Genomic DNA, 26940 nt, shown 5'->3' with positions numbered 1-26940 from the left:
TGCGTCAGTCCGTAAACTTTTGCTTGTGACCACTCTAGAGGTCACATTTTTCATGGGATCTTTATGAAAGTTGGTCAGAATGTTCAACTTGATGATATCTAGGTCAAGTTCGAAACTGGGTCACGTGCCGTCAAAAACTAGGTCAGTAGGTCTAAAAATAGAAAAACCTTGTGACCTCTCTAGAGGCCATATATTTCACAAGATCTTCATGAAAATTAGTCAGAACGTTCACCTTGATGATATCTAGGTCAAGTTCGAAACTGGATCACGTGCCGTCAAAAACTAGGTCAGTAGGTCAAATAATAGAAAAACCTTGTGACCTCTCTAAAGGCCATATTTTTCATGGGATCTGTATGAAAGTTGGTCTGAATGTTCATCTTGATGATATCTAGGTCAAGTTCGAAACTGGATTACGTGCGGTCAAAAACTAGGTCAGTAGGTCTAAAAATAGAAAAACCTTGTGACCTCTCTAGAGGCCATATATATCATGAGATCTTCATGAAAATTGGTCAGAATGTTCACCTTGATGATATCTAGGTCAAGTTCGAAAGTGGGTCACGTGCCATCAAAAACTAGGTCAGTAGGTCAAATAATAGAAAAACCTTGTGACCTCTCTAGAGGCCATATTTTTCATGGGATCTGTATGAAAGTTGGTCTGAATGTTCATCTTGATGATATCTAGGTCAAGTTCGAAAGTGGGTCACATGCCGTCAAAAACTAGGTCAGTAGGTCAAATAATAGAAAAACCTTGTGACCTCTCTAAAGGCCATATTTTTCATGGGATCTGTATGAAAGTTGGTCTGAATGTTCATCTTGATGATATCTAGTTCAAGTTTGAAACTGGGTCACGTGCGGTCAAAAACTAGGTCAGTAGGTCTAAAAATAGAAAAAACCTTGTGACCTCTCTAGAGGCCATATATATCATGAGATCTTCATGAAAATTGGTCAGAATGTTCACCTTGATGATATCTAGTTCAAGTTTGAAAGTGGGTCACGTGCCATCAAAAACTAGGTCAGTAGGTCAAATAATAGAAAAACCTTGTGACCTCTCTAAAGCCCATATTTTTCATGGGATCTGTATGAAAGTTGGTCTGAATGTTCATCTTGATGACATCTAGGTCAAGTTCGAAAGTGGGTCACATGCCGTCAAAAACTAGGTCAGTAGGTCAAATAATAGAAAAACCTTGTGACCTCTCTAAAGGCCATATTTTTCATGGGATCTATATGAAAGTTGGTCTGAATGTTCATCTTGATGATATCTAGGTCAAGTTCGAAACAGGGTCATGTGCGGTCAAAAACTAGGTCAGTAGGTCTAAAAATAGAAAAACCTTGTGACCTCTCTAGAGGCCATACTTGTGAATGGATCTCCATAAAAATTGGTCAGAATGTTCATCTTGATGATATCTAAGTCAAGTTCGAAAGTGGGTCACGTGCCATCAAAAAGTAGATCAGTAGGTCAAATAATGAAAAAACGTTGTGACCTCTCTAGAGGCCATATTTTTCATGGGATCTGTATGAAAGTTGGTCTGAATGTTTATCTTGATGATATATAGGTCAAGTTTGAAACTGGGTCAACTGCGATCAAAAACTAGGTCAGTAGGTCTTGAAATAGAAAAACCTTGTGACCTCTCTAGAGGCCATACCCTTGAATGGATCTTCATGAAAATTGGTCAGAATGTTCACCTTGATGATATCTAGGTCAAGTTTGAAACTGGGTCACGTGCCTAAAAAAACTAGGTCAGTAGGTCAAATAATAAAAAACCTTGTGACCTCTCTAGAGGCCATACCTTTCATGGGATCTGTATGAAAGTTGGTCTGAATGTTCATCTTGATGATATCTAGGTCAGGTTTGAAACTGGGTCAACTGCGGTCAAAAGTAGGTCAGTAGGTCTAAAATTAGAAAAATCTTTTGACCTCTCTAGAGGCCATATTTTTCAATGGATCTTCATGAAAATTGATCTGAATGTTCACCTTGATGATATCTAGGTCAGTTTCGAAACTGGGTCACGTGCGGTCAAAAACTAGGCCAGTAGGTATAAAAATAGAAAAACCTTGTGACCTCTCTAGAGGCCATATTTTTCATGAGATCTTCATGAAAATTAGTGATAATGTTCACCTTGATATCTAGGTAAAGTTCAAAACAGGGTCACGTACCTTTGAAAACTAGGTCAATAGGTCAAATAATAGAAAAACCTTGTGACCTCTCTAGAGACCATATTTTTCAATGGATCTTCATGAAAATTGGTCAGAATTTTTATCTTGATAATATCTAGGTCAGGTTCAAAACTGGGTCACATGAGCTCAAAAACTAGGTCACTATGTCAAATAATAGAAAAAACGACGTCATACTCAAAACTGGGTCATGTGGGAAGAGGTGAGCGATTCAGGACCATCATGGTCCTCTTGTTCAATTAATCTTCATGAATGTTGGTCAGAATGATAACCTTGATGAAATCTAGGCCGAGTTCGAAAATGGGTCATCTCGGGTCAAAAACTAGGTCACTAGGTCAAATCAAAGAAAAACCTTGTGTATGCGATAGAGGCTGTATTTTTCAATTAATCTTCATGAATATTGGTCAGAATGATAACCTTGATGAAATCTAGGCCGAGTTCGAAAATGGGTCATCTGGGGTCAAAAACTAGGTCACTAGGTCAAATCAAAGAAAAACCTTGTGTATGCGATAGAGGCTGTATTTTTCAATTGATCTTCATGAATACTGGTCAGAATGATTGCCTTGATGAAATCTAGGCTGAGTTCGAAAATGGGTCATCTCAGGTCAAAAACTAGGTCACTAGGTCAAATCAAAGGAAAACCTTGTGTATGCGATGGAGGCTGTATTTTTCACTTATTCTTCATGAATATTGGTCAGAATGATAACCTTGATGAAATCTAGGCCGAGTTCGAAAATGGGTCATCTGGGGTCAAAAACTAGGTCACTAGGTCAAATCAAAGAAAAACCTTGTGTATGCGATAGAGGCTGTATTTTTCAATTGATCTTCATGAATTTTGGTCAGAATGATTACCTTGATGAAATCTAGGCCAAGTTCGAAAAAATTTGTCATCTGGGGTCAAAAACTAGGTCACTAGGTCAAATCAAGGAAAAACCTTGTGTATGCAATAGAGGCTGTATTTTTCAATTGATCTTCATGAATTTTGGTCAGAATGATAACCTTGATGAAATCTAGGCCGAGTTTGAAAATGGGTCATCTGGGGTCAAAAACTAGGTCACTAGGTCAAATCAAAGAAACACCTTGTGTATGCAATAGAGGCTGTATTTTTCAACTGATCTTCATGAAATTTAGCCAGAATGATTACCTTGATAAAATCTAGGCTGAGTTCGAAAATGGGTCATCTGGGGTCAAAAACTAGGTCACTAGGTCAAATCGAAGAAAAACATTGTGTATGCAATAGAGGATGTATTTTTCAATTGATCTTCATGAAATTTGGTCAGAGTGATTGCCTTGATGAAATCTAGGTCGAGTTTGAATATGGGTTATCTGAGGTCAAAAACTAGGTCACTAGGTCAAATTAAAGAAAAATCTTGTGTATGCGATAGAGACTGTTTTTTTCAATTGATTTTTATGAAATTTGGTCGAAATTTTGTCAGAGTGATTACCTTGATGAAATCTAGGCCAGGTTCGAAAATGGGACACCCGGGGTCAAAAACTAGGTCACTAGGTCAAATCAAGGAAAAACCTTATGTATGCGATAGAGGCTGTATTTTTCATTTTATCTTCATGAATTTTGGTCAGAATGATTACCTTGATGAAATCTAGGCCGAGTTTGAAAATGGGTTATCTGGGGTTAAAAAGTAGGTCACTAGGTCAAATCAAAGAAAACCCTTGTGTATGCGATGGAGGCTGTATTTTTCAACTGATCTTCATGAAATTTTGTCAGAATGATAACCTTGATGAAATCTAGACCAATTTTGAAAATGGGTCATCTGGGGTCGAAAACTAGGTCACTAGGTCAAATCAAAGAAAACGTTTTGTATGCGATACAGGCTGTATTTTTTAATCGAGGTTGATGAAATTTAGTCAGAGTTGTTGCCTTGATCAAATCTAGGTCAAATTCGAATATAGGTCATCTTAGCTCAAAAACTAGGTCACTAGGTCAAATTGAAGAAAATACTTGTTTACACTTAAGAGACCACATTTTTGATCCAATCTTAATGAAAATTGGTCAGAATATTTGTTTCCATGAAATCACTATGTCAAACATGTTTACACTGTTATGGTGTGTTTATCAGGTGAGCGACCTAGGGCCATCTTGGCCCTCTTGTTTTTTTTTCATTTTTCATTTTCTATCAATATTTATAATCAACATGTAAACTGTTGTGTCCTCACCCCCCCCAGCCCCACCCAAACAAACCATTCATTTTCTTTTAATTTGATTTTGACTAATGAAATTATTTGCTTCTTGGTAACATTCTTAACTTTTTGCTGGATATATTTTTTTGCTGTTCCTCAACTCTGACCCTTTCGGCGGGGGATTCCAATTCATCGAATTTGCTTGTCTTCTTTTATTTTTTCCCAAATTTTATCTGCAAACTTACCACTAATCTGATCAAATTATCATGATTTTATGTTTCATTTTTCGAAAGTTATCCAATTTAAACGTGGTTAAAAAAAGTTGAATAAAAAACTTAGATAAAAAGACAAATTACTTGTCACCAGTTTTCCTGAAAATACTACAAGAGAAAACAAAATTTCTGAAATATGATACTTAATATTATAATGTACGAATAAAAGCAAAATCGATAACATTACATAACATTAAAAAACGATCTAAGGAAATTTCGAACCCGTGGTAAGGTGCGTGGAAGTCAGACACTCAACCACTACACCACCTTGTCATCGGTTAACTATATAGGTTATTTTAGTAATATAGATATTTTCATGATACAAATATTGGCGAAGATTAATGAGTGTCTGGTCAATACTTGGTCAGTATTTAAAAATTACCCCTATTGTTTTGGGTGTGAAAGGTCAAGGTCGCATTGACCTTTAAAGTCTAAAAGCTGTTGATGCTCAATAGCAGAATAAGACTGGCCCACAGTTCTCAAACTTAATACGATGATTGCCTGTGATAGGTAGATGACCCATATTATTATGGGAGGGGCAGTAGGTCAATGGTCACAGTGTCCTGTAGACTTAAAAAGGATTCACTAAGTAACTTAAAAACCTTTCATCCTACTGCCTTTAACTTCGTAAGATGGTTGCATATGGTGAGTAGGAAAAAATTGATAAATTGATAGAAATATTTGTCAAAATTTGGAGGGAAGCATAACCAAATTTCAGTCGAAACATTTGTTTTTGAAGAAATGTATATGTTAAAATATTTTCCTGCTCTATCCTTAGGTTTTAAACAATATTGTAATGATTAATTCTAAATTTTCCTTAACAATGTGTATCAGTGAGCAGCTGTGTATAAATACTGCCATAGTGTACATGCATAGATTCTACATGTTCAGATCCTTCTCAAGATTTCCTCGAAATGTAAGTGAAACTCGTTTTATACTTCTTTCATATAGAATTAACTGCATAGACATAGCCAAATAATTATGTTTAATTGATAAATTATAACTCGAGTAGATTTCTAAGAAATGTAATACTACGAGAAAGTTCGTTTATTTGCCATATAGAATACTTGTACTGAAGGGTAAGGGTTGATGGTCAGGCATCTGTAGTCTGGTGTCATGCATCAACATTTACACTTTAACATGTTTTGCGCAAACTACTGGTCAGAATTACATAAAACTTGGTTAGTAGCATCCTGACAACAGACCACACACCTTCTCAAGCTTGTTCCAATGGTTCAGGTTGGCCCTTTGTATGGGCCGCCAGGGCTGCCATAGCTAAAAATGGGAAAAAAAAACATTGAAAGGTGTTATTTTCAAGAAACCCTTGATACATATTTTCAAGAACCCTTTGATGGATCGAAAAACGATTCCGCATTTTTCTCGTTAGGAGCCACAGAAGCTTAAAAAATGTATTTATGAGCATCTCAACGAATGTTCACCAAACTCTCAGAAGCAAAGTCAAAAGGTCAAGGACACCCTGAGGCGAGTGACTTCCATTTTGGCCTCTTGTATACATTAAAATGAATGTAATTTTCATGAAGTAAGAAACTCCTGGTTAACATATATTTTGATTGTAAATAAAATTATCTTTTCGTCTGCATTTAATTCAGGAAATGGCCCCAGCATGTTTGTTTTTGGCAGCAAAGGTTGAGGAACAGCCGAGAAAGTTGGAACACGTCATTAAAGTAGCCCATGCTTGTTTGAACAGAGACCACAACACACCAACGCCTGACCCAAGGACAGAGGTTTATTGTCATGATTTATAAATTTTTAAGTGTTCAAGAAGCTTGTGTTTATACCCATTGAATAAAGAAATATTTCTTATATTGTTCCTTAATCGGTATTCACTGTCTATATGTAAATGGAATGCAGGAATCTGTGAGAATATTCAGCTGTTGTAAAGGAGTCTGTAGCAATGATTTGAGTTTTATGTTTCTGTGACTGCTATATTTTATTGACAGAAATTACAGTTTCATTTTCAAATTTGTAAACTGTTAAAAACCCATAGAGTTGATTTCTAGGTTTTTAGCATGTTCACTAATTAATGCAGGAAGAAAGCGAGAAGGTCAGTACAATAGTGCTCTAGATGACCACTAAAAATTTAGAAAGATACTATTATTACACCAGGTTTATACCATTATTATACCAGATTTATACCAGTCACATCATCTTTTTTAACCGAAATTACTGCAATAAAGATACTGGTAGGCAGTTAGATTATAAAAACCTAGAAATTGATTTGAATGATTTATTGTATGTGAGGTGAGAAATTATCGGTTGTATTATACTTTCAGGCATACTTGGATCAGGCACAGCAACTTGTCATCAATGAAAACATATTGCTACAGACACTAGGTGGGTGTATACTCTGTACACACTCATATGTAGCAATTATATGTTAACACTGTTATACTTCACGACAATCTTCAGAAAATTGCAGAGAAAGTTTTGTTTTTAACTCAACTTTGGAAGAAAAAATAGAGCTATTGCACTCGCATTAGTGTCGATCGAAGCTTTTGACTTGAAACTTAAAATAGTTATTAACTATCACCAGGAGAAATAATCCTGATTCCGTACAACTCTGATTTGATTTTTGACAGAGTTATGCCCCTTTTTAACTTAGAATATTTTGGTTAAAGATTTTGATTAAGTGTTACTATCAAAGCTTTTGGCTTGAAACTTAAAATAGTTATTTACTATCAAAGTCTTCACCAAGAGAAACAATCCCCATAACTCTGTTTTGAATTTTGACTGCTTTAAGCCCCTTTTTAACTTAGAATTTTTTGGTTAAAGTTTTGTAAAGTTTTTACTGGCAAAGCTTTTAATTCAGAGTCCAGCACTGAGAAAAGTCGAGCTCTTGTTAATATAATATGATTTAGAGCTTGTCCAGTGAGCTCAAAATTGTAGAGTTTTGACATTCCTTGAGTAGCCTTGGTTTCATTTTATAGACATAACATTTAGCAACCATGCCATTGGTCAGATTCTGGACTGTGCTCGAAATAACCAGGCGCTACAATTTTGGGACTGGTTTCTAAATGTACATTTATAACCTGAGACCCCATTAGTGACGATTTTACCAAAGGCATTGGAATAAAAAAATTGATTCCTGTTACTGATTAAAAGCTGGAACTGCCTAAGTGTTGTCAGCTAGACCAATTCAACACACGTGTTGCAATTGAGAGATTGTTACTTTATACCAGCTTACAAGATCAAAAGTTCTGGTAGGCTGGATTCATCATGGTTTCTGGACGATATTTTATGGTCCGCTTATTTATAGGTCAGTGCTTTGGTGTTCCTCAGAAGTGCTACTCTTGTTTAAAACTTGCATTTATGCAAGTCTTGAACAGGAATGGTACAGACATTAAAATTAATAATAAAAATTGTAATTCTATTTCAGGTTTTTGCTAAACATTCAAACTCAAGCCAGCCTCTGCGAAAATTTCATTGTTGTGTATTTTTTGTGCATTGATTTATGCCTAATTTTGCTCTTGTGTTTTTCTAGGATTTGAAGTGACTGTGGACCATCCCCATACCCATGTTGTGAAAGCAAGCACAGTCATTCTTGCCAAAGGTAGTTTCTAACAATGTCAGTTTGAAGTTGTCAGTAAGTTTAAAACATTTACATGATCATACACAGGGCTTGACATCAACACTGGTCTGATTGTCCGGGACAAGTAAAACCTAAGTCCATACAAGTAATTATTGAAAGGTGGTTGTAAAACGGGAAAAGTTATCTCTAAAAAATGAAATGGTTTTATCACTTTCAGTATATGGCTAAATGAGCAAAACCAACTTCAGTAGAAGTAATTATCTGTTGTACGTTTGTATACAACCAGACTTCCGTTCTAGATACTACATGTATACTGGAGTGCCCAAACGCTTTCATGACTACAGTAGGAAAATGTCGGTGATAACATCCATTTGCAACTGCAGTAATTAATTTCATTACATCAGATTCACTTATGTGTTATTTACATCGATAACAATGTCAGACTTATTTCGATGTGGGTTTTCAAGCTGTAAAACGTTAGAAAGATTTAATTGCAAATCAAGCTGATGGTTTTGAATAGGTCAGGACAAGTTGGTTTCTGGTCTGGACAAGTACTTTCAAAGAGTATTTGTTAGACTGTACAAGTTAAAATAAAAGTTAATATCGAGCTCTGTTATAACACTTGAGCAACATAATGGCACAAAGACTTATTGTCAACAGCATTACTGTAGTCGGTGTAAGATCAACCATGATACACTACAGAACAGATCTAAAATGATTTCTAGAGTAGTTTGATCTACTACTTTACATGACAAATGATTCTTGCATATATTTGGATTGGTGAAAATTGTCAGTAGATTTATACCAGCATTGCTAGTAAAATTCTATGCTTTTCGTGAGTTAATGATAATTTATCTCCTTTGTTTGCAGCTAGCAAAGATTTGTCGAAGACCAGTTACTACCTTGCGACAAACAGGTAAATCACTGTAACTATGGTTTTCCTTTAAATTCTTGTCTTCAAATCTAAAATCAAAATGTTCAAGCCAACTTGATCTATTATAATGCACCAATCTGAATAATCAAACTGCATAAAAACTCCAGTTGACTTGAGAAGAATGCACTTATTTGTGGAGAATTTATAAGTAATGATATATTCTCCGGTACAATTACATCAGTTAAGTTAACTAATTGCTGTTACATAACTTAAGATACTGTTGAAAAATGCATTAAAGCCCATCAGTCGGAAGTGTTTCAAAGAAAAAGCTTTGACTGGTTAAAAGGATTATCATTTTCATAGTCAGCATTGTTTGTTATTGAATGATGATGGAGTAATTTCCATTAAAATGTGTGTCAACTTTTCTCGTTACAGTTTACATATGACGACACTGTGTCTTCAGTATAGACCAACGGTTGTGGCATGTGTATGTATCTATATGGCCTGTAGATGGGCTAACTACAAGGTATGTTGTGTGTATTATAGTCTTACGGTACTACAGCTGCACTGCAGTGGAGTAATCCTAATGCTGTGAAACAGTTCGTTAGGAATATTAAATATTTAATTAGATTATTGAATCATGATGTTTTAGTAGAAAATGAACAGGTTTGTTCGTGATCAGCTTTACGAATGTGTGAAAAGGTCCATCTTTCCCTCAGAGGATTGAAATTGTATCAGGCAAGAAAGTAAGGGCTAAAAAAAGATCCTTTGTTTCCAGTAACATGTTCAAAAAAATTAGGATAGGTAGATCGGAATTTTTTTTATTATTATTGAGACTTTTCGGAAATTATTTTTGTGTCAAAAAATGAATACAGGTTATGCCTTTAGAGCATCTGTAAGTTGATCTCTGACATCACTGACCATGTTTAAAGCATAAAAAGTGCAGTTCTGCAACTTTTTGTTAAAAAGTTGAAAAAAATATTCTCCAAGGCCATAAAAACATTTAGGGGTTGGGCCAAAAATTTAGGGTAGGTTGGGATACCAGAAACAATTTTTTTTTTATGCCTAAGCCAGTTGAGACATAAATAGAATATATATGGGGTATTGTTTGTTGGTTAATTCAACAGTGGTCATAAAAGACTGGTGATACTTCTGTTTGAAAAGGGAAGAACAGAATAGATAAGCAAATGAGAACATGCGTAAACTGTAATAATTGTTACTCTAATAAATTTAGTATCTGTAGTAGGAACTAGTTCTGGATTTTGAATTAATATTTAATCAGGAGACAAGACAATTTATTAAAATCCTTTTCAGTGCATTGGTCTTCTGTTGTAAATGAATTACAAACCAATGACAGGACAGTTTAATAGGAAAGTTCTTAAATAGCTTCATTACCAATGTTTATTCACAGATTCCTCGTTCAAATGAAGGCCGTGAATGGTTCCAGTATATTGACCCTAAAGTTACTCTGCCACTTATAGAAGGTATTTACTATAATTTTTTAAGAAATAAGTTCCCAAGTGAGGTTTATCATAGAATAACCTGTGTTTTGAGTTCTTATGCACAAAAATATATCACGAAGGCCATAGGCCTGAGTGATATATTGTTTCGCGTAAGAACTCAAAACTCTGGTTATTTTACAATAAATCACACTTAGGAACTTGTTATTTCGATTCTAACATGACATACTTTAAATAACAGTGTTAGAAAAAATGGTAACTACTTTTTACAACATGAACTACACTTCGTGCTACGTACCTGGATTTGGCTGTTAAAATTTGCTTCTATGAAAACTACGATTTTTAGCTCGACTATTCAAAGAATAGTAGAGCTATTGGACTCACCCATGCATTTTGCTTTTTTACAAAATTATGCCCCTTTTTCAACTTAGAAATTCTTGGTTAAGGTTTTGTATGTAAGCTGGTATCTCAGTAACCACTTGTGGGAATGGATTGAAACTTCACACACTTATTCACTGTGATAAACTGACCTACATTGCACAGGTTCCATAACTCTATTTTGCATTTTTAGCTCGACAATTCGAAGAATAGTCTAGCTATTCTACTCACCCTGGCGTCGGCGTCGGCGTCACACCTTGGTTAAGTTTTTGCATGCAAGTACATACAGCCATCAATTAAAGGCATATAGCTTTGAAACTTACTTTTTCTTTTTCTAGGTCAATTACCAACCTCTCTGGGTCAAGTCCCATAACTCTGACATGTATTTTGAGCAAATTATGCCCCCTTTTGGACTTAGAAAATTTTGGTTATAGTTTTACATGCAAGTTATTATCTCAAAAACTAATGCAGATATTGATTTGAAACTTCACATGTATCTTTGGGGTTATAAAACTAGTTGATAGCAGCAAGTCCCATAACTCTAACTTTCATTTTGGCCAAATTATGCCCCCTTTTGAACTTAGAAAATTCTGGTTAAAGTTTCGTGTGCAAGTGCATACAGCTATTTCTAAAAGGCATATAGATTTGAAACTTATTTTTTCTTTTTCTAGATCAATTACCAACCTCACTGGGTCAAGACCCATAACTCTGACATATATTTTGAGCAAATTATGCCCCCTTTTAGACTTAGAAAATTTTGGTTATAGTTTTACATGCAAGTTATTATCTCAAAAACTAATGCAGATATTGATTTGAAACTTCACATGTGTCTTCGGGATTATAAAACTAGTTGATAGCAGCAAGTCCCATAACTCTGACCTTCATTTTGGCCAAATTATGCCCCTTTTTGACTTAGAAAATTCTGGTTAAAGTTTTGCGTGCAAGTAAATACAGCTATTTCTAAAAGGCATATAGATTTGAAACTTATCTTTTCTTTTTCTAGATCAATTACCAACCTCATTGGGTCAAGTTCCATAACTCTGACATGTTTTTTTGAGCAAATTATGCCCCTTTTAGACTTAGAAAATTTTGGTTAAAGTTTTACATGCAAGTTATTATCTCCAAAACTAATGCAGATATTGATTTGAAACTTCACAATCATGTGTCTTCGGGGTTATAAAACTAGTTGATAGCAGCAAGTCCCATAACTCTGACCTTCATTTTGGCCAAATTATGCCCCCTTTTGGACTTAGCAAATTCTGGTTTAAGTTTTATGTGCAAGTACATACAGCTATTACTAAAAGGCATATAGATTTGAAACTTATTTTTTCTTTTTCTAGATCAATTACTAACCTCACTGGATCAAGTTCCATAACTCTGGCATGTATTTTGGGTAAATTATGCCCCCTTTTGGACTTTGAAAATTCTGGTTAAAGTTTTACATGCGGGTTTCTGTCTCCAAAACTAATGCAGATATTGAATTGAAACTTCACATGTGCCTTAGGGGTTATAAAATTAGTTGATAGCAGCAAGTCCCATAACTGATATGCATTTTGGTCAAATTATTCCCCCTTTTGAACTTAAAACACTTTTGATATTTAACCTTTTTAGGTAATATTTTCCTGCCTCTGGGACAATATTTCGAAAAGTCGAGCTTGGCTGTCTTACGGACAGCTCTTGTTACAAAATATGTCCCCTTTTCGGCTTAGAAATTCTTGGTTAAGGTTTTGTATGTAAGCTGGTATCTCAGTAACCACTTGTGGGAATGGATTGAAACTTCACACACTTATTCACTGTGATAAACTGACATACATTGGACAGGTTCCATAACTCCATTTTGCTTTTTTACAAAATTATGCCCCTTTTCGACATAGAAATTCTTGGTTAAGGTTTTGTATATAAGCTGGTATCTCAGTACCCACTAATGGGAATGGATTGAAACTTCACACACCTGTTCACTGTCATGATCTAACGTGTCCTGTGTAGGTCCCATAACTCTTCTTTGCATTTTTGTCAAAATTATGCCTCTTTTTCGACTTAGAAATTCTTGGTTAAGGTTTTGTATGTAAGCTGGTATCTCAGTAACCACTAATGGGAATGGATTGAAACTTCACACACTTGTTCACTGTCAAGATCTGACATGCACTGTGTAGGTCCCTTAACTTTACTTTGCATTTTTTTCAAAATTATGCCCCTTTTTCGACTTAGCAGTTTTTGGTTAAGTTTTTGTATGTAAGCTGGTATTTCAGTATCCACTTATGGGAAAGGATTGAAACTTCACGCACTTGTTCACTTTAAGAGCTGATAAGCTCTGTGAAGGTTCCATAACCCTTTTTAGCTCACCTGAGCAATGCTCAGGTGAGTTTTTCTGATCGCTCGATGTCCGGCGTCTGTCGTCCGTCGTCTGTCGTCCGTCGTCTGTCAACATTTAGCTTGTGTATGCGATAGAGGCTGTATTTTTCAATTGATCTTCATGAATTTTGGTCAGAATGATTGCCTTGATGAAATCTAGGCCGAGTTCGAAAATGGGTCATCTCGGGTCAAAAACTAGGTCACTAGGTCAAATCAAAGAAAAACCTTGTGTATGCGATAGAGGCTGTATTTTTCAATTGATCTTCATGAATTTTGGTCAGAATGATTTCCTTGATGAAATCTAGGCCGAGTTTGAAAATGGGTCATCTCGGGTCAAAAACTAGGTCACTAGGTCAAATCAAAGAAAAACCTTGTGTATGCGATAGAGGCGGTATTTTTCAATTGATCTTTATGAATTTTGGTCAGAATGATTACCTTGATGAAATCTAGGCCGAGTTCGAAAATGGGTCATCTGGGGTCAAAAACTAGGTCACTAGGTCATATCACGTAAAAACCTTGTGTATGCAATAGAGGCTGTATTTTTCAATTGATCTTCATGAATTTTGGTCAGAATGATTACCTTGATGAAATTTAGACCAAGTTCGAAAATGGGTCATCTGGGGTCAAAAACTAGGTCACTAGGTCAAATCAAAGAAAAACCTTGTGTATGCAATAGAGGCTGTATTTTTCAACTGATCTTCATGAAGTTTAGCCAGAATGATTACCTTGATAAAATCTAGGCCGAGTTCAAAAATGGGTCATCTGGGGTCAAAAACTAGGTCACTAGGTCAAATCGAAGAAAAACATTGTGTATGCAATAGAGGATGTATTTTTCAATTGATCTTCATGAAATTTGGTCAGAGTGATTGCCTTGATGAAATCTAGGTCGATTTTGAATATGGGTTATCTGAGGTCAAAAACTAGGTCACTAGGTCAAATCAAAGAAAAACCTTGTGTATGCGATAGAGGCTGTATTTTTCAATTGATCTTCATGAATTTTGGTCAGAATGATTTCCTTGATGAAATCTAGGCCGAGTTTGAAAATGGGTCATCTCGGGTCAAAAACTAGGTCACTAGGTCAAATCAAAGAAAAACCTTGTGTATGCAATAGAGGCGGTATTTTTCAATTGATCTTTATGAATTTTGGTCAGAATGATTACCTTGATGAAATCTAGGCCGAGATCGAAAATGGGTCATCTGGGATCAAAAACTAGGTCACTAGGTCATATCACGTAAAAACCTTGTGTATGCAATAGAGGCTGTATTTTTCAATTGATCTTCATGAATTTTGGTCAGAATGATTACCTTGATGAAATTTAGACCAAGTTCGAAAATGGGTCATCTGGGGTCAAAAACTAGGTCACTAGGTCAAATCAAAGAAAACCTTGTGTATGCAATAGAGGCTGTATTTTTCAACTGATCTTCATGAAATTTAGCCAGAATGATTACCTTGATAAAATCTAGGCCGAGTTCAAAAATGGGTCATCTGGGGTCAAAAACTAGGTCACTAGGTCAAATCGAAGAAAAACATTGTGTATGCAATAGAGGATGTATTTTTCAATTGATCTTCATGAAATCTGGTCAGAGTGATTGCCTTGATGAAATCTAGGTCGATTTTGAATATGGGTTATCTGAGGTCAAAAACTAGGTCACTAGGTCAAATTAAAGAAAAATCTTGTGTATGCGATAGAGACTGTTTTTTTCAATTGATTTTTATGAAATTTGGTCAGGTTGATTGCCTTAATGAAATCTAGGTCGAATTTGAATATGGGTCATCTGAGGTCAAAAACTAGGTCACTTGGTCAAATCAAAGAAAAACCGTCTGTATGTGATAGAGGCTGTATTTTTCAGTTGATCTTCATGAATTTTGGTCAGAATGATTGCCTTGATAAAATCTAGGTCGAGTTTGAACATGGGTCATCTAGGGTCAAAAACTAGGTCATATCTAAGAAAATGCTTGTTTTATCGCAAGAGACCAATTTTTTGGTCCAATCTTAATGAAAATTGGTCAGAATATTTGTTTCCATGAAATCACTAGGTCAAACGTGTTTTACACTGTTATGGAGTGTTTCTTAGGTGAGCGACCTAGGGCCATCTTGGCCCTCTTGTTCCCATTTTTACAAAATTATGCCCCTTTTATTGACTTTTGTATTCATTCAATTGACAAGGCTATTGAATAGTCGAGCGTTGCTGTCCTCCGACAGCTCTTGTTATGCTAGTACTTAAAAACGTCACGTGACTTCATAAAAAGAATTGCACGCGGGGGTTTGGTGGTATACAGAACAGCCAAAACAACCCTTTGCACGTGCATGGGTTATTGCAAAATAACAGTGGATTTATTCTTCTGTATGTATGTAGGTTATTTGCTGGTCGTGTTAGAATGTTTAGTATTAGTCTATTGTTGTATATGCTTTATACTAAATATGCTTGTTTCTGTTAAAAAACACTCGCTATAACGACGTCATGTTAACGAGCGATGATGTCATTGTTTTTGTTGCAACCATAGGAGACAAATGTATTACTTAGAGTAATACACTAAAAATTGGTTATATGCCGCCAGAATAATTTACTTTGGCTATGCCCTCATGAAATAATTCTGCGGACATATAAACTCTTTTTCATGTATTAATAATGTAAGAAAAACAGTTTACCAGAGATTTAAAATCATACATATATATGTAAATCACTGTAAAATTGTTATATATATTTTCCTGGCTTTCATATTTCATCAGTCAGAGATATTGAACCCCAACAAAAAAATTTCCATTTAGTAACTCTTAAACATTTGGTTAAAGCTTATGAATTCATATCCTTGTGAAAAAGCAGTTTTAGCCCAAATAAATTAAATGCCCTTGAAGAATTACACAAATATTGTAATGTTTTACTTGGGTGTGTAACATCCAGTCACTATTACAACATAAAGATCTGAACTTTATGGTATGTTTTTTGTTTTTACAGAACTGTACAATGATTTTCTCAACATACTCAACAAAAGTCCAATGAAATTGAAAAAGAAAATTATGGGATGGAAGGTAATATCAATATTCTAACTGTAACGAAATTTAGAAGTGTTACTGGCTAATTAAAATCTATGACTCTTTCCTTGCAGTAAAATATATAATTTGTATTGTAAGCACAAATAATGTGTGCAAAACGGTATTACTCCTAAAATCAAGTTTAGGGTCTCCACAGCTGTGGGGATATGGTTGTTGACTGAATCAATTCAGACCTGTTTACCCCTACGGATTTTGCCACAGAAACTACGTACTACGGATTAATAGCAAAATTCCTACGGAAATCAGTCATTTGCAGATAAAAAAAAAATTGTTTTATCGAATCCATTCCCATTTTTCGCTCTTCAGTGCGTCTGTGTTTCATAAACGCTCATCCATGCCTGAAGCAATTCCTAGAGGTGCACTTTGTGTCGTCCTCAATCAGCAAAAGATGCAAAAGTGTTGCTCAAAAGCCCGATAAATGAATCAAGTTTTGGAACACGTATGAAGCATGTAAAATAATGGACAAAAAATATATTGATAGATCATAAAGATATTTATGACAACATGTTGAAGAGGTATTATAGACTTGTGCACATTTTGTATCTCACTTTGTAAACTTTTAGAATTTGTTTTGTAGTACATTTCACAATAACAGATTAAAAGTATTGAAGGAAAATAAAGCATGGTAGTTCAAAACAAATAAATATGTTAAATGTGACTTAAGAAGTCGATTCTTATTTTCAAATAGGGTAATGAAGGGCAGGCTCGCGAAGAAGACAGACCTGGACAAAGTAGTTCACAACCAGAGTCCAGTCGACCATCTACCTCTTCACATACAAGTAGCAAACACACCAACCATGACCGGCGCGATGGACCAGAGCTGAACAGACATGCTCATCCAGAACAAAAGCCTTCTCATGAAAAAGATGTACGAATAGAACATAAGAAAGAACATTATCAAGAGAAGAGACCCAGTGATCAAAAGTCAGGGTCATCTTCTCATCATCCTGATAGAAAGCCACAACCCACGCATCACCAAGATCCAAAGCACGTTAAGAGAGAAGAACGCCGTGAAGGGCATTCACATACTCAACCTCATCGGAAAGAAGCTCAGCACCATACACCAACTGAACACAGAGACAAGAACTTACCACATGAACGTCACAAAGATTCTTCTCAGGTTAAGAAAGATGTAAATGTAAATGGTAGAACTCATTCCAGTAGTAGTGCTGTACAGTCTGCTAAACCTCATCATGAAGTTATAAAAACTGAAAATAAAGACAGTCCAGGAGTTAAACCCGAACAAACAGCACAACCTCCGGTGTCTGTCTCATCTAATATTTCTCATTCCCAAGCTCCGCTAGGAATGCAACATAAATCAAAAACTGCTATAGACTTCAATCAGTATGTTAAGCGCCGAGAACAAGAAAGATTGGAAAAGGAAAAACAAATTGAAAGGGAGAAGTTGATAGAGAGACATGAGAGGGAGAAACAGCATGAAAGAGAAAAACTAGAAAAATATGAAAGGGAGAAATTATTAAAACACAGAGCATCGGAAGCTGACCTTTTAAACAAGACATTTTCAGAGGGTAGTACTAGAGAACAAACAAAACATCGCCCTCCAAAATTAGATGTTAGTCTGCCTCTCCCTCATGTTGACCACAAACACTCGATGAATAACAAGGATAAATCTGAAAGACCTTACAATGTGAATATTAAAAGTCCAATTAAACCTCATCATAATATTACAGTGAAAAGCCCAATTAAAAGCTCAGATCTGAAACAGCCAAAACTTGAATTACCAAAAGTGCAAATAACTCCAGAAAAGGACGGTGGAGATCCATTTAGTGTGAATATAAATACAGATCCTGCTATAAGAAAGTTGATAGGAAATGACAAACAAGACTCTGGAATGGTTAATTCACAGTTTGAGGATTCTCTAGATTTGCTGGCAACGGAACCTCAAATTAATCAAGAATCTAGTGATATTGTAAATGAAATAAATACTGAAAAAGAAATTAAAGAAGAACCAGAAGATTTAGAACCTGGGGAAATTTTTGAACCAGACATAACTCTAAATCCCGAACATTCTGTTGCACCAGATTTTAAAATTAAAGAATTGAACTATGATCCAGAACATAGCATGGAAAGTGCTGCTGTATTACGGTTGGCTATCAAACAAGAGTCCAATAGTGCTGAACCAGGAAGTGGTTCAAATACGCCATTAAAACTGAAAATACCAAGTCAAAGCGTGAGTAGTGGCAACTCTCCTCTGAAAATTAAAATCAGTACGAAAGGTATTTCAACAGATAGTGACCATAGTTCTGGTAAACACAGTTCACCGCATCGTCATAAACATAAACACAAAGATAAACATAAATCTCATAAACATTCACGTGATAAAGAAAGACATAGAGAAAAGCATCGTGAAAAGCACAGCAGTAGTAGCAGTGTTGCAGAAACTAACGGACAATCCTCCTCGCTCAAAATGAGCATCAAGTTGTCAGATATTCAAGGTCACACAGGTACGAGCAGTGAACATTGGTCAGTGAAAAATAAACATGATAAACACAAACACAGAGCATCGATATCAGATCCCTCTTTAAACAAGAGTAACAATGCTCTTGAACCTGATCGTTCGCAACCCTGGTCCATGTCCGATTTAATCACAAAGTCCGGCTCCTCTGGTGCGCGATCACCCTCGAGGAAACGTAGGCGAACACCGACAGTTGATCAAAGTGTAGAACAGTCTTCACATACAAAAGCAGCAAAAATGGGTTCACAGCGTATAAGACGGTCCTCCTCTTCCCACTCTGTTGTCAGTATGGAACTGTCTGATGGAGAGGAAAGTCAGGTTAATGGTCCACAGGAACAGAATACCCTCAATTTACTTAACATTAATCTCATGCAAGCTATTGCTCAAACAAAACAAAAAGTAGAAAGTTTACAAAGATCTCAGTCCGCAAGAAATTCTCCTCGGGAACCCAAACCTCCAGTTAATAGACAGCAGTCTGGATTTGACTTAGAGGGTATGATGTGGGCAGGTAGTGGAACAGGTGATGCTCCACCTTTACCCACTAGCCACCCAGCCCCTCCCCCTCCACCACCTGATAAAAAACCCCGCCCCAAAATCTCGTGATAATGAAAAAAAAATGCATATAATTTCTTAGTCATTATAAAAAATATTTGATGGTACGGAGAAAAGTAATTTTCATTTTTTACAATTATACCAAACAGTTTTGTAGAAATTTGATAAGATTTATACATAATTTGTGATTTTTAAGTTTTCTGAATTTTATGTAATTATAGTTTGATACATTTGTTAAATACCGCAAGGAACCACTCGCATGTCAGGATGCAAAATGTTGGCTAAGATAATAACTGTAGGCTGCAACTCTGGCTAGGGCGTTACATGGCATTTTATATATCTCCAGCGGCTGTTGCATTAGTGTTCAGCAGTTCATGATAAATATATGTTAGTTTTAGTTGGGATTTTTCAGTTTCTCTTTTTTTTTATGCATGTTAAATTTGATTTTGGTTTATAGTGCCATAGTTTGGCATGTATTATAGTGAGTTGTACAGCATTGTAAATTCATGAAAGAAAAAAGAACGAGGAGTTGTGAGAAAAAAAAATTGTCAACGTTCAGTTGTACAGTTTTCAACATAACTTATTAAATTTACATAGAAAAATGTACATATAAATTAGCTGTTGTAAGCACTGTCAGAAAAGTTGTAAGGTGGAAGATACCAAGCTTACCACTAATATGAAAAATTTGACCCCTTCCACGTAATGCCAATCAAATATAATTTGCTAGTTCAGTCATTGTGAAAATAGAAGAAAATGTGGTTAGTTTTCCATCATTGTGTGAGTACTGTTTAAAGATCAGTTTGGTTGTAACCCAACGGCAGTTTAGCTTTTATTGATGCTTGAATTACCATTCCTTCCAACACCAATTTTCCTCATAGTATAACTTGATATCTACAAATAATGCTTGAGTTTTGCAGTTGGGGTGAATACTTGGAAAAAAGTAATATGTGATGACCTGAATTCTTTTGAAAACTTTTTCTTTGTTAGTCAAAATTGTCAGATTGTAAATATGTTTAAGCATTTCTGTGTGAAAACATTTTAAAAACACCTGATTTATTCGTCCCCTACCGGGAGGGGACTATAAGAATGCCCTCCGTCCGTCTGCAAATTTGGGTCCTGCAATTGCTCAAAAAGTATTCAAGCTAGGTTCATAAAACTCAGTATGTGAATAGAGGGCAATATGTAGATTATGTGTGTACATGACATATTCTTGTAGGTCTAAGGTCAAGGTCACTATTGAAGGTCAAGTAAAAATTGATTCCGCTCCGTATCTTTTATATGCATTGATAGATTATCTTAGTGCTACACAGAAATGTTCCCCATGAAGAGATGATGTGTCAACACATGACCTATGCTTGGCGGTCAAAGGTCGAGGTCACTATTGAAAGTATTCCACCAGTAGGGGACTTACGTATGCTACTGCAATACTCAGTCACTTGTTAGGATGCCATCTTAATGACACTGGAAATATTGTCAGTTTAACTGACTTCATAAAAGATAATTTTAAAAATTGGAATTGTGAGAAATGGCCTTGCCCGGAAGCTTTCAAGATGTATTTTGATGAAAGTTATCTTGTTATGCTGAGAAATGTCAATAGAAATTATTTGTTACAGCGACTATATTGAACATTATGTTATCTACAGGGTGTATAGTATGGTTTTCGTTCCACTACAATCAGTTTTATACTTGTCCATACTCAGGTTTCAGAATTTCTACTATAATAGATGAGCAGTTGAATGTTTTATCAGGAATAATGTTATGTTGTTATGATTTCCTATAGTCTACTTTATTTTGTGATAGTTTAAAAAGATGTGTTCATTTTGTAATGTTATTACTGGTAAAAAAAATACATAGACTGATGAAATTTTGAAATGGAGATCAGCAGTTGAGTCTTATATATGAACGTTTTATACATTGTACTGTGTAGAAAGACCAAGCCAAATTGTGTTTGTTGTTTGCAGGTGGTCTTTAGTGCTCTGCACATTTTTAAATCCGAAATATAACTAGTGATTTTGAGAACCAGTCTGTTTTCATAGGCAGTTTTTATCGCTTGTTTGACTGTATTTAAAATGCCAAGTGGGAATCCAGAATTTCAAATGTTAGGTAGTAAAGCACTAGCTGTGAAAAGAGGATTTATTTGTCTAGGAAACAAATAGAAGTTTTTTTTATACATTTCAGGAATACAATTCTAATATACTGGGTGTTGTATGTAAAGATTATTCTGTAGATCAGCATCTGTAGTATAAATGAACAATTGAGCCGCACCATGAGAAAACCAACAATGTGCATTTGTGACCAGCATGGATCCAGACCAGCCTGCGCATCTGCGAAGTCTGGTCAGGATCCATGCTGTTCGTTTTCAAAGCCTATTGCAATTAGAGAAACTGCTAGCAAACAGCATGGATCTTGACCAGACTGTGCGGTTACGCAGGTTGGTCTGGATCCATGCTGGTTGCAGATGCACTATGTTGGTTTTCTCATGGCGCGGCTCAGTTGCTGTATTTGTGAAGAATATATGATTGAGAATGCAGTAGAAATGTTCTTGCATATTTATTTGTATACTTTCATACATACTAAGTGCTTTTACTGTTTATAGTTAAAATTATTTTATGCATAAAATCAGTAACCTTATAACATAGAGAAAATATTTAATGACTGATACATTGGCATCTGTTGCCGCATTGTTATGGTTGCTGTTTTGAGTCTGTCCAGTTGTTTTTTTTTTTTTTGAGAAGCATATTCAGATATGGAATGCTTCAAAAGGTAGCAATTCTAGGTCTGTGTTCTACCCAGCATCCTGCTATAGAAAAGTTCAGGTTGCCATCAGTTGGACTTGGAACCCAACAAGTCCACAGCAGTTGGTAGCCAGTTACAGTTTCCATCCAAGAGCTTTAATTTTGGTTTTAAATAGTGCCAAATGATATAAAAAAAAACAAAAAAAACATGTACTTACTTTACTGTCTCTATGGGTAATTACAAATGTTAGATTTTGTTCATGTAAACTTGTTGTGATAAATTGTATTCATACCATGTGTACAACCTGTGTTTGATATGTATCACCTTTTCGTATTATAATTCCAAGGTGAATGTTTTTTTGGTTTGCTATCTTACTGACTGATATTATTATAGAATTGCTGCATATTATTTGGTGTAGACCATACAAAAAAAGATTGTGATAATCATCATATATTGCTTAATATTAATAACAAATTATTCCGATATTTTCATAACTTGTTTTCTGTGCTTGTTTTATAATTATGCATTGTCGTGGTAGATTTCTGTAGAGAACTACCGCGTCTTTTAAAATACTTTAAACTTGAGCATCAGGATGGGCATTTATGATAAATCGCAATGTAAAAGAAAAGTCTTGATTAAATTTATGGTAAATTACAACTTTGGTCAATTTTGAGTCTTACTGAAAAATTAAATGTGTGATTATGAATTTCAGTGCTTTTTACCCAGTTTATTAGCATTCTGTTGGTTCTGAGGTATTTAGCGCTTTCCCTATGATCAGAAGTTCAGAAAATAGTTTAGACTACAAATTGATGGGTTATCATATATCCCCGATCAAAATCATAAAATTAGACTTGAAAGTTGTTTTGTCTGCGACTTTATTTGAGGTAGGCTGGCAGTAATTTGTAAAAACTTATATGAAATTGTTAAAATTAAACCTGTACAAATTTCAGTGAAACTGTGCCATAAGCTAGAATATAATGATAAATATGAAAACCATTGAAAATTTTCTGGCCAATGCATGGTTTAATACCATGATACATTTTCAGATCTTAAGTTTCAAAAGGTCATTTCATGTATATAGAGTGAGCCAAACTCAAGCACTAATTTATTTGTAGAGTTTGACTTTCATGTATTAAAAACTTTGAGCAAATCACATTTTCATCACTTGATGTATATGTAGCAGAAAGTAATCCCAGTTATCCATTTTATTAAAGTTATTAACAAGACTTAAACCACTTGCTTACATGAAGTGTATGTTACATGCGTATCATTTATAGTTACCAGATGTTTTTGTGTTTGTATCTTATCATAGTATTTTTTTTCTCCATTAACTTTAATAGAAGTTATTTTCATTTTGACCCATTAACAGTTGTTTCACTGTCTGATTGTACAGACATCACAGATTTACTGCTATACAAACATCACAAATTGTACAAAAAAAATGCAGTTACTGTTTCTTATGTGTTATATTAAGTAGATGCCAGGTGAGCACATTATATTCTCAAGCTTATGTATTAGGATAAGGTTTATAGTGTTAATGTTAACCTTTACCCTGCTAAATTTCTAAAATGGACTGGTCCATCATTCAATTTGGGCAGCACCACTTACTATTCAAAGGAGTGTTCAATGAAAATTTACTGACTGAATAGCGAACAGTGCGGACCATGATCAGCTTGCACGGATGTGCAGGCTGACCTTGGTCTGTACTGGTTGCAAAGGCAAAACCACTTGCCACCAGCAGACTAAAGGTTAAACCCAGTGTCATGTCGTTTTAAGTTTTCCAAGTTTTATGTCATTACAAATAGTTCAGAACAATTTTTATAAATTGATGGGGTTGTTTTTATGCCCCCAAAGGGAGGCATATACTTTTTGAACCGTCTGTCGGTCTGTCAGTCTGTCCGCAATTTTCGTGTCCGGTCCATATCTTTGTCATCGATGGATGGATTTTCAAATAACTTGGCATGAATGTGTACCACAGTAAGACGACGTGTCGCGCGCAAGACCCAGGTCCGTAGCTCAAAGGTCAAGGTCACACTTAGACATTAAAGGATAGTGCATTGATGGGCGTGTCCGGTCCATATCTTTGTCATCGATGGATGGATTTTCAAATAACTTGGCATGAATGTGTACCACAGTAAGACAACGTGTCGCGCGTAAGACCCAGGTCTGTAGCTCAAAGGTCAAGGTCACACTTAGACGTTAAAGGATAGTGCATTGATGGGCGTGTCCAGTCCATATCTTTGTCATCCATGGATGGGTTTTCAAATAACTTGGCATGAATGTGTACCACAGTAAGATGAGGTGTCGTGCGCAAGACCCAGGTCCGTAGCTCAAAGGTCAAGGTCACACTTAGACATTAAAGGTCATTTTTCTTGATAGTGCATTGATGGGCGTGTCCGGTCCATATCTTTGTCATTCATGCATGGATTTTAAAATAACTACGCATGAATGTGTGACAGAGTAAGACGACGTGTTGCGCGCAAGACCCAGCTCCGTAGGTCAAAGGTCCTAAACTCTAACATCGGCCATAACTATTCATTCAAAGTGCCATCGGGGGCATGTGTCATCCTATTGAGACAGTTCTTGTTTTTTTAAAGATTTTTTTATATTTATGCTAAATATAAAACAGAATCTATGGAATAAAACCTTCCACATGAGTAACTGGGACAAAGGGTTCTGGCCAGGCTGTAATTGTGTGTTGGGCACAAGTTGGATAGCCTTCAGGCTTGTCCGACAAAATTGATATTCCAACCAATATGTACAAACTGTAACCTCTTCAGGAAATGAAGTATTGGAACTTCCTTCTGAAATTGGTTTAAAAAAATAGGATAAATACTAATAATATTTTATAATGTATTTGTATGAAAAAAGCAGACATTGATCTCTGACATTTCTACTGTAAATGTATAAATAATACATAAATATGTTATGTTGTAATTTGAATATCAAAAAGTAGCCTACTGTTAATAAAGCAAGTGCTGGTCACAGGGTTTAACTGTACTGTTTACATTCTAGTTCTATCATTTGATTGTCACAATGCATGTATTTAAACTGAAATGATTTCAGACCCTTTAGTTGAAAAAATAAAAAAAACTTTCCTCAACTTTCTCTTCAAAAAAAATTTAACTTGTTTGATATATATTGAAATTATCTTGATTTGAGCTGCGCCATGAGAAAATTAACATAGCGGCTTTGCGACCAGCATGGATCCAGACCAGCCTGCGCATCCACGTGGCTGGTCGCAAAGCCACTGTGTTGGTTTTCTCATGGCGCGGTTCATTTATTCTTGTTATGTTTGTGTACTTAGATGCAGGGACATGATTGATTGTTAAAATTGTGTTTGTAAATTTTGTCACAGGACACTTTGAAATAGCACATTATAGCAACAAATGAGTTAACTGCTGTCTATACCACTATGTTTGTGCAATTTTAGTTTGTATATTCAAAAGGAATACCACGTTTTTTTTTTCAGTATAAATTGTTTATAAAGACAAAGAGTATTTGTATGTATGGTTATTTTGTCTGGTACATTTATATGCTGGTGCTGTCGTGGTCTTGATAAAATCTTAAAATTAAAAAAAAGTATGAAAATGCCAATTAAAAATAGAAAATTTTGAAAAAGCTAACGGTGTTCTGTGTTGTTCTCTCTTGTCATACTGTAAAGAAATGACATTCTTTGACATATTTTCAAGAAGCATATATGTATGCCTGTATGTAGAATATAACTTAAGTAGTAATTTTGTCAGAAATATTTAGTTTAGTTGCCATCTACACATACATCTATTACGTTATTTCTGGTGTGCCCACACACGTCTTAAGAGGAATATTGTTATGCCTCCACATTTATATGGTAGGCATATACATATAGTGTTGCTGATGTAGGTACTTCCATGTGTCCCGAAATCTTGTGTGTCCAACTCCTCCAACACTATCAGTCTGATTTGCTTCGGACTTCCACAGATGAACAAGTTTGATGTGCAGATGACCATAAAGGAAGAATTCTTTTCTGTGACTTCGTTTTACTGCAGTTATGGCCCTTTGATAGTTGTGCTATATAGAATATAGAGAAGAATCGTGAGTGTCCAACTCCTCCCACACTATAAGCTTGATGTGCAGATGACCTTAAAGGAGGGAACTTTTGCTGTGACTATTTTTACTGCAGTTACGGCCATTTTATAATTTTGCATTATAGGATATAGAGAAAAATCTTGTGGGTCCAACTCCTCGAACACTTGAAAGAATATACTTGAAAGTTTCACAGATGAAGGGCCTTCATGTGAAGATGATCATAAATAATGGACTTTTTTTCTGTGGCAATTTTTTCTAGAATTACAGCGTTTCAAAATAGGTCATAGTGTGTTCAACTCCTAAACTTTTTTGTGGAATGCATTCAAAGCTGCTCAGATACACAACTTTGTCTGAATACAATTTTCTTCAAATTTTTAATGGAACGTGTTCATGTGAAGATTGTACTAATAACTTTGCTATTTAGAGAATGGCACAGTATGTGTGTGTGGGGGGGGGGGGGTGGGGACATCTGTGTTCAATGGACACAGTTCTAGTTTTGCTTATCTGTCCAGTGGTAGACAATTTTGTTTCCATCGATAATTAAAGAAGACTGGCCTACAGTTACCAAACATAAATAATTATCTGTGATAAGTAGGCAACACCTGTTTGTTTGAGGGTTCAGAAGGTCACAATTACTAGGAATAGATTCTGATCAGTAACTTGGTAATAACTAGGTCTACCAGGATATGTACCCCCCTGTTGGTTTAAGGTCATGGTGACGGACTGAAAATGGTTTCTGATCAAGAAATTTGTTGGGGATAGTACTGTCAAACTTCATAGGATAATTTCTTTTGTCGTTTGGTGACTGAGACTGGAAACAGTTTCAAATCAATAATTGGAGAGCATTTGGACATA

At 35.5% G+C, this 26940-nt stretch overlaps 1 protein-coding gene across 4 annotated transcripts in view; it reads left to right on the top strand.

The window, feature by feature from the left end:
• Nucleotides 1–25643, top strand: part of LOC123561840 (cyclin-T1-like) — a 35290-nt gene extending 9647 nt beyond the window's left edge. Inside the window, exons 2-11 of one of the 4 annotated variants that reach the window (XR_008372713.1) lie at nucleotides 5418–5499; nucleotides 6194–6328; nucleotides 6878–6938; nucleotides 8086–8154; nucleotides 9004–9049; nucleotides 9443–9533; nucleotides 10419–10491; nucleotides 16156–16229; nucleotides 16942–23556; nucleotides 23766–25643. Coding sequence is in view for 3 of the 4 variants with exons in the window: in XM_045354485.2 (XP_045210420.2) it covers nucleotides 5418–5499; nucleotides 6194–6328; nucleotides 6878–6938; nucleotides 8086–8154; nucleotides 9004–9049; nucleotides 9443–9533; nucleotides 10419–10491; nucleotides 16156–16229; nucleotides 16942–19332 (3022 nt within the window). In the remaining variant the exon portion in view is untranslated. Of the gene's footprint in view, nucleotides 1–5417; nucleotides 5500–6193; nucleotides 6329–6877; nucleotides 6939–8085; nucleotides 8188–9003; nucleotides 9050–9442; nucleotides 9534–10418; nucleotides 10492–16155; nucleotides 16230–16941 lie in introns of those variants that run through there. The other 3 variants (XM_045354485.2, XM_053552840.1, XM_053552841.1) reach the window with 3 other exon arrangements.
• Nucleotides 25644–26940: the final 1297 nt, after the last annotated feature.

This window comes from Mercenaria mercenaria, chromosome 10, assembly GCF_021730395.1.
Source record: "Mercenaria mercenaria strain notata chromosome 10, MADL_Memer_1, whole genome shotgun sequence".
NCBI classification, from domain to species: domain Eukaryota; kingdom Metazoa; phylum Mollusca; class Bivalvia; order Venerida; family Veneridae; genus Mercenaria; species Mercenaria mercenaria.
Note: the sequence above shows the minus strand (reverse complement) of the source record. Positions and strands in the feature narration are given on the sequence as shown.